General features: G+C 34.0%; 1 protein-coding gene across 1 annotated transcript; it reads right to left on the bottom strand.

The window, feature by feature from the left end:
* Window positions 1–702: 702 nt before the first annotated feature.
* LOC108907763 (facilitated trehalose transporter Tret1-like) lies at window positions 703–7,967 on the bottom strand. Its single transcript, XM_018711556.2, has 3 exons — window positions 7,883–7,967; window positions 7,225–7,590; window positions 703–1,649 (listed from the first exon to the last, which is right to left on the bottom strand). The coding sequence occupies exons 1-3, from the start codon at window positions 7,965–7,967 to the stop codon at window positions 703–705; spliced, it is 1,398 nt and encodes a 465-aa protein (XP_018567072.2).
* Window positions 7,968–8,547: the final 580 nt, after the last annotated feature.

The following is an 8,547-nucleotide window of genomic DNA, read 5'->3' as shown; positions in this document are numbered from 1 at the left end:
TAATTACTATTAATTATTATAATAAGAAAATATCAGTTTTTTTTAATATCTATTTTTATTAGATTGTACTTTTGCATTGAAAAATTCCCCAAAAATTGAGAAGTAGGTATATATCTTTCAACGACGATTTGTTTACGCGGCTGGTCTACAGCACGTAACTGATCGTAGAGCATACGGACAGGACCGTTCCAGAGAAAATATTTTGATCCATAATTGAATTTTAATTTACGGAAAAAACGCAAGAATAGAACTTTTTCGTATAAGACTATTCTATTATAAATTTCGTTAAGAAGCTGTAGTTTAATTTTTATAGATTATACACGCCACACCCTGTAGTGTCATGTTGCTTCGATTTTAGACAAAGAACAAAATTAGTGGAAGAAATGTGAGGGGTTAAGTGTTTATTACGAGTGGCAAATAACTACTGATATCTCTTGATATATTTACTTAATTTTTATTCCGGCCTGATTAATTTTTTGATGTTTTGCAAACGAGGCAATTTTATAAATTTCATAATTTTTTTATATTTTGATTAACTAATGCTTCTGTCATAATTACGAACTTATGGATTAAAAATGCGTATAAATTGTTCCAAATTCTACATACATTTAAAGAAAATGCATAATCTTTATGTTGTTTATTTACATTATTCAATTTATAAAGCGTTTCATGGACATTTCTAACAGCAATATGGAGGTAGGTTTATTTTCCTGAGAGTTCGCTCTGTATTTCTGCGAAAGTTTTGTTTTTAGTTTCTGGAATTATAAATAGTACGAAAAATATTCCAGTTACCATCACAATAGCGAAAAAGTAAAAGGTAATGTCGTTACCGATGGCTGACGCCACGTTCAAATAGAATTTTGTTACGATAAAGGCCAGAAACCAGTTGAACACGGCAGCGGCCGAACCACATTTTGCTTTAATCTCCGGAGGAAATATTTCCGAGGAAGCCAGCCATGGTATAGGTCCCAGTCCGATCGAGAACGCTATGATGAATATTATAAGAGAGAGGATGGGGAGGAAGCCTATATCTTGAATTCCATATTTATCGAGAGCCTCGTAGTTCTTCAGAGAGAAAAACAATCCTAATAGAGCGGTAGATAGGGCCATTAAGGCGCATGATGCCATCAGCAGAATTTTTCTTCCGAGCAACTCAATGGACCACGAGGAGAACACTGTGGCGATCACTTGGACGATACCGATGATGATAACGCACCAATGTGCCTCTAAGCTAGATCCGGCGGACGTGAAAATTTCCTTCGCATAAAAGATGACGGCGTTGATGCCGGACAATTGCTGGTAGAACATCAGCATGAAGCAGATCAGCGTTGCTTTTATAGCGGCCTTGGTCTTCAGAGTCTCCCAAAATCCAGCACTCTCCGCTTCTGAGGCCATTTGCTCTTGTATGGTTTTGATCTCTTCGGAGGGATCGTAGTCTTTTCCTCGAAATTTTTTATATGCTTTCGGTATCTTATCGACTTTTCCTTTCCTGATCATATAAACAGGCGTTTCCGATTGGAACAGGAAAACTATTCCGAAAACGATTGGCACCGCTAACATTAGGTAATGAAATACCACCATCGGCACAGCGTATCCAAAAACCTGAGCGTACAAAATGCCAATCGTTATGAACAACTGGAAGAACGTACCTGCAAGATGCAAAGGACGATTAAAAAATTGGTGGTTTCGTCTAGGATGACAACTTTTCGTGGAGAACAGAAATAGAAAGATATCCTATGTCAATTCCAGGAAATTATAAACATTTATCTTTTTTATTTTATTTAAAAAGTTTAAACGATATTTATTAAGCAAAATTGTACGTCGCTTTAGTTGAAATGTAATTATTTTAATGGCTGCGATTGTATCGTCTTAAGAAATGATTACTGTGGATACGAAATTATTGTTAATTTTCTTCAAGCAGTGGATCAGTAACAGCACTCAATTAACTTGCATCACAACTTGCACGAAATTTGAAACATTCTGTACCTAGATAAATTTTCTGTATGTGTATATACGAAAAGTCAGGAGTAGTTAACGGCGGTTTCACTATTTTTAACTACTTTTATTTCGGTGGTTTTGGAAGATATCCACCTCAAGTAAATTAAATAGCAGAGCAATTACTTCTCTTTGAATGCTATAATATCGAATGTAGTAAACGTTGATAGAAATTTGTCAAAACAATGAAAAAACAAAATTAAATATTCAATAAATTGATGAACATACGCATAACTTTCTGCAGAGGGACAAACCGAAAAATTATTTTAAACAATTCAGCTTTCAGATACCGTCTGTAAATCGTGGAATCAGAATAAAAATTTTACTATGCGCCATAGTAGGTAACTTAGGTATCTGAAAATATTTCAGGAGATGATGCATGGAATATTTTCAGAAAACGTACGCACTTAAGTCCTAAAGCGCTCAGTTTTCGAGATACAGAATGTTAAAATTTAATCAAATCCCATTTATTATTTGGTCAAATATCTCTGACCATATTTGATGAAGACTAATGAATCTTCTATTAACGATTTAACTAAATAGACGTCAAATTCAACAAACTTTTATATAATTCTGTGAACCAGTGGAGGAGAGACATTGACACTAAGAATTACAGAAGTTCGACGCTACTGAATTTCTCTAAACTTAATAGGAGCATTTGCATTTGGTTACTAATTATTTTTCTAAGAAGTTTTTTTTTTCTATTTTATATAAATCGAAAAACTAGTCATATTCGAGTAATTACTTATATTTTCTAAAATAAACTTATCTATCACACTGTTGAACAATTAATCGAGAGAAACCGTAACACTACTTGCTTTACAGAAAAAAATTATGAATTTGTCTGTTATAAATATGATTATAAATAGATTGGCATCATTAAAAGTCCTTAATAGTCATTATTAAAAGAATTTAGAATTTCTGAGGGTACTGCTAATAATAATAACAATTTCCGAAATAATCTTTTCGGAATATTGATGATCACACTGTATCTATTTAAACCTTTAATTCTAATAACAAATTCTTATAGACACATATTTTCTGTGAAACGAATGGTTTTACAATTATTACTGTTGATTTATGTATTCATTTAGATATAAATAAAAATAACTCGAAAAGCTCCACTTCTAATAAATCGGATTTATCGTTATCTACTTAAATTGTAAGGCCAAATTTCATTAATCTATATTACCTATATATCATCATGAATAAATATGATATTTTTCAAAAGTATTGTCAGTCTGTATCTAGAAAACTAATTCTTTACTTCATAAAATCTCATATTATAAAGTTGTCTTTTTTCTTAAATCGCCTCCTGCAATATTTTTATATACTAAAGTCCATCTAAACATTGAGTTGAACGACGTAAATAAAACTTAACAAAAGGTAGAACCATGTTGTCATATTTAGTCTTATCTTTTTGTATTAATGTGGGAAGAAAGTTTTTTAATTTATTATAATAAGAAAAAACTCAAATGTTGTTATGCGATTTTCATTTGTTTTCAAGCTATGAAATACATTTCAAAAAGTTAATTTATTGATTAAATGTTCAATAACACCACCATTGGCCTCTAGACACTTTCTGCATTTTAAGGTTGTTTCAATGTCATTTCAAGGTCAAATTGAGAAAAAACCGAGCAATCAAGTCCAACCACATGTTATACGGGATTTTGGGGTCTCTGATTTCGAATCCGAGGTCAGTTTGTCTGTATCAGCTTATTTGAAGGTCAACTCAAGGTCAAGTTGAGAAAACCGAGCAATTAAGTCTAACCGCCTGTTATATAGGTTTTTGGGTTAACTGAGTTCGAATCTGAAGTCAGTTTCTCTGCATCAGGTCATTTTAAGGTTGTTTCAAGGTCATTTAAAGGTCAGATCAAGAAAAAACCAAGAAATCGATTACCGTTTTTGAAGTCTCTGAGTTCGAATCCAAGGTCCAATTATAAGACGATTTAGTCCTCCACTACTTGATTTGTGTCGATTAGCTTAATGTGAACCGATGGTAAGGAGGATTGGCCAAGTTTTAGGTCACTGATGTGAAACTCATGCGAAGTCCTACAACCTTCGTACAGGTCATTTTTGTGTGAAACAAGTAGTTTTCGAGATAAAAGATCTGCTCATTTGCTCTTTCAGATTAACTTGTCTGAACCTTACGTACGTACTTGTGTTTAAACTCAAATGATTTTAAAAAACTTATTTTTATTATCAACAATTTTAGCTTACTGACCTTACCAGAAGTCCTTTTTCTCAAATCAACCTTGGAATATCCTTGAACCTTTATTAATACATATACATGTACCTCGGATTTGGACTCAGCAACTAATTGATTCCAGGGTTTATTCCATAAATTAACATTCAAATGGCCTTCAAATGACCTGACGCAGACAAACTGACCTCAGATTTGATCTCAGCAACTGCAAATACGTTTATAACAGGCGGTTAGACGTTGGTCTCAACTTGACCTTGAAATGACCTTGAGACGACCTTCAAATAACCTGATACAGACTAATTGGCCTCCGATTTGGACTGGACAAGCCATAAAACCTAAACTCCGAGATACTTTAATTTAATACACTTTTTCTCAATCTGACCTCTAATTGACCTTGATCCTGACTAAAAAAATTTTCCTCTTTCGGCCAAAAATGAAGGGGGCGAAAACCGGTCTAATTAACCGTCCCGCATTGATTGCTGCTATAGATAATACAATAATGTATTAATTTAATTGAAATAAGTGTTTCTATGATTGTTAAACGTGAATTCTATTAACTCCAAAAGTAGTTGGTATATGCATGCATATACAGGGTGGGCCACCAGTAACGCCTCGGTCGCTAGTGACCAAACGGCAAATGTTATAGAAACATGTTTAGGTGGGTATGTGTAGGTTGATTACGGCTACATTTTAAAAATATTTTGAAATATACAGGGTGTCCAGGAAAAGCGTACCATATCAAAGTTATGTTTTTTTAAATGGAACACCCTGTATTTTACTGCATTTTTGAAAGCACCGTAAAAAAATAGGTGAACTTTATTAAAGGTTCTGCATACCTAGGACTTACAGTTTGTGAGATATTTCAATTTTAGTGAAAATGCAGGCATAGCGTAGAAATTTAATATTAGCAATAAAAAAATAATTTTAAGGAAGCAGCTTTGGAGGGTCTATTTTAGATCCTTGAAGTTATAAATTGTTATATTTGTCGTCACTTAGTATTATACAGGGTGTTCAAAAAACTGCTGAATACTTCTCTCAACTTTAAACAGCAATAACTTGGTTATTTTAAATGGAACACCCAGTATATTTTTACTTTGGGAGTTGGGAAATTTAAAACTCTTTCAAACTGTGTATAGGTTCCCTATACCTATCTCTAACGGTATTGGAGATATTTGTGCCGTTTCGTTTTTTATCGATTTTTTTTGTAAGATGTATCCACGTGTCTTTATCGAGGTCTTTACTGAATTGGTTTGGGTTCTTCTTGATGACGTCTCTTTAAATATATTGAGAAAAATGAGGATGCAATTAGATGGCGCACCTGCAAATTTTTCATATTCAGTGAGAAATTATTTAAATCGAAAATTTAGTAATAAATGGATAAGTAGGAATGGTGCATGTCAGTGGCCACGTAGGTGTCCAGACCTCACCGTAATGGACTTCTTTGTTGCGAGCTATATAAAAAATCTTGTATACAATGTTCCACCTATTACTTGCGATGATATTGGAGGGAAGGATTAGAGATGCATTTGCGTGAGAATATCATTTGAAGATAGAATAAGATGCTGTATTCAGGAGAATGGTTATCAATTCGAACATCAATTAAAATTTTTCTTTGTTTTTTCTAAAAGTAAAAGTTCCTTTTATCATTATCATGAAAATATTCAAAAAAGTTTTCTAATAAAAAATATTATTTTATAAGCAGAATGATTATAAAAAGTTATTAATTTTGTATAAATATGTTTGTAGTAAGTAACTGAATTATTTATGAACAAGAAAAATATTTATTAAAGAAAATTTTACTTTTAGAAGAAACAAAGAAAAATTTTAATAGATGTTCGAATTGATAACCTTTCTCTTGAATACAGCATCTTATTCTATCTTCAAATGATATTCTCACATTCCTTAGAATAGTTATTTGGGGTGATATATCTAATCCTTTTCTTCATATCATCGCAAGTAGTAGGTGGAACACTGTGTACAAGATATATATTTATACAGCCCGAAACAAAGAAGTCTATTACGAGAGGTTTGGACACCTGTGGTAGCCACTGACATGGACCATTCTTACCTACTCATTTATTACTTATTTATCGATTTATATAATTCCTCACTGAATATGAAAAATGTGCAGGTGCGCCATCTAATTGCATTCACATTTTTCTCCTTATATTTAAAGAGACGTCATCAAGAAGAACTCAAACCAATTCAGTAAAGACCTCGATAAAGACACGTGGATACATCTTACAAAAAAAAAATCGATAAAAAACGAAACGGCACAAATATCTCCAATACCGTTAGAGATAGGTATAGGGAACCTATACACAGTTTGAAAGAGTTTTAAATTTCCCAACTCCCAAAGTAAAAATATACTGGGTGTTCCATTTAAAATAACCAAGTTATTGCTGTTTAAAGTTGAGAGAAGTATTCAGCAGTTTTTTGAACACCCTGTATAATACTAAGTGACGACAAATATAACAATTTATAACTTCAAGGATCTAAAATAGACCCTCCAAAGCTGCTTCCTTAAAATTATTTTTTTATTGCTAATATTAAATTTCTACGCTATGCCTGCATTTTCACTAAAATTGAAATATCTCACAAACTGTAAGTCCTAGGTATGCAGAACCTTTAATAAAGTTCACCTATTTTTTTACGGTGCTTTCAAAAATGCAGTAAAATACAGGGTGTTCCATTTAAAAAAACATAACTTTGATATGGTACGCTTTTCCTGGACACCCTGTATATTTCAAAATATTTTTAAAATGTAGCCGTAATCAACCTACACATACCCACCTAAACAGGTTTCTGTAACATTTGCCGTTTGGTCACTAGCGACCGAGGCGTTACTGGTGGCCCACCCTCTATATTTTGTAATTCTTTTTCAAAAAAACAACACGCTCTGATTGAGGACGAATCCGAAGCGCTCAAAAGTCATTCAACTCTCGAGCATTTTTAGATGGACCATGGATCTCGATATAGATACATGCTCGATGAAAACTTCTGAACACTACATTTTCAATTACCTAGCCTTCCTCGAATCTCAGTTTCCGCTATCTCGCTCGTGTACAGAGGCGCGGTGACGCAGAAAGATCCCCCCGCCACGCCGGTCAAGAACCTTCCCGCGTATATCATGGCTACGTGCTGCGAGAAAATGATTAACAGCCATCCGATGACGAAGGGGAACACGGTGAGTAACACGGTGGGTTTCCTGCCGATAGCGTCAGAGATCCATCCTATGGGGAAACACATCACCATGGCTCCGAGGGTCATGCTGGAACCGGCCCAACCGAGCTGGTCGTCGTCCATCTTAAAATCGTTCAGTTTTCCCTGCTTCAGGTCCTGCGAGATATTAGCCGACCAGCCCAGAGCGGTGCCAGCTCCCAATGCTCCTGTTAGAAGAGGAAGCATGAATTTTATTCAGGCTAGTGTGTGAAAGTATCCTATACCCACTTTTCATAAGGTGATCCGTAGCTAAGAAAGAGTACATTATATACTTGGGTTGAGACGTGAGCTACTATTTACTGATCATTTTTTTACAGGGTGTTAATGAACTTATGTCAAATATATTTGCGACATGTCCGTTATATCAAAATGAGGCAAATAATCTGACTTACCCCAACATTGCAGGGAGCCACCTTTTGAGAATTGCTGATTTTCATAGAAGATGTTCGATGTGCCCACCATTGGCTTGCACACAAGCTTCAAGATATCGATTCAGGTCGTTCAGGATATCTTGCACGGTACACTTGACAAGTTCTGTGAGCATTTTCGGTTGCTTCGCCATAAATTATAAGCATATCATAATATTCTCGATTGCTAAATAAATGCGCCATTTTCAAAAGAAAACTTGGAAATACGGCTATTAAATATACTCTCGAAAAACAGCACAGCAATCACTACAACAATGTATTACAAACTAACTTTCGAATACAGTCCAGCTTACAAACTCGTAATTATGTTACAGAATCTTTTATAAGTACTCGCCGCGATAAAATATATGTATTTTAGCAGCTCCAAAACAGTTTTTAACGCATTTTTAATTAGCCTTTTTCTCTATGACCTTAAACTTCCGATACAAGTTTGTGACATCAGTTAACTCAATTTTTGCTCCTTTTTCATCACTTTAAATTTTTTATATAAGTTCATTAACACCCTGTATATAATGTGCGACGTCTATAATGGCCTTCTCAACCGAAGTATAGGAATATACAATATTTTTTACTACTAACATTGATATATTGCCATATTTGATTTGATTAGATTTTAATATTAGCAATTTCTTATGTTCTTCCAAATATTTCAAAATATCAAGTTGTTTGGGAGTTCAGTTGTCAAACCAACAAAAT

The sequence above is a fragment of the Anoplophora glabripennis genome, unplaced genomic scaffold (genome assembly GCF_000390285.2).
Source record: "Anoplophora glabripennis isolate ALB-LARVAE unplaced genomic scaffold, Agla_2.0 scaffold359, whole genome shotgun sequence".
In the NCBI taxonomy this organism is placed as follows: Eukaryota; Metazoa; Arthropoda; class Insecta; order Coleoptera; family Cerambycidae; genus Anoplophora; species Anoplophora glabripennis.
This window is presented reverse-complemented; position numbering and strand designations above follow the sequence as displayed.

Coding starts and splice junctions, on each gene's coding strand:
- LOC108907763 (XM_018711556.2), bottom strand. CDS start 7,967: ATGCTCACAGAACTTGTCAAGTGTACCGTGCAAGATATCCTGAACGAC. Junction 7,591..7,882: donor AGCTTGTGTGCAAGCCAATG/GTGGGCACATCG, acceptor CTCTTCTAACAG/GAGCATTGGGAGCTGGCACC. Junction 1,650..7,224: donor TGAGATTCGAGGAAGGCTAG/GTAATTGAAAAT, acceptor TGCATCTTGCAG/GTACGTTCTTCCAGTTGTTC.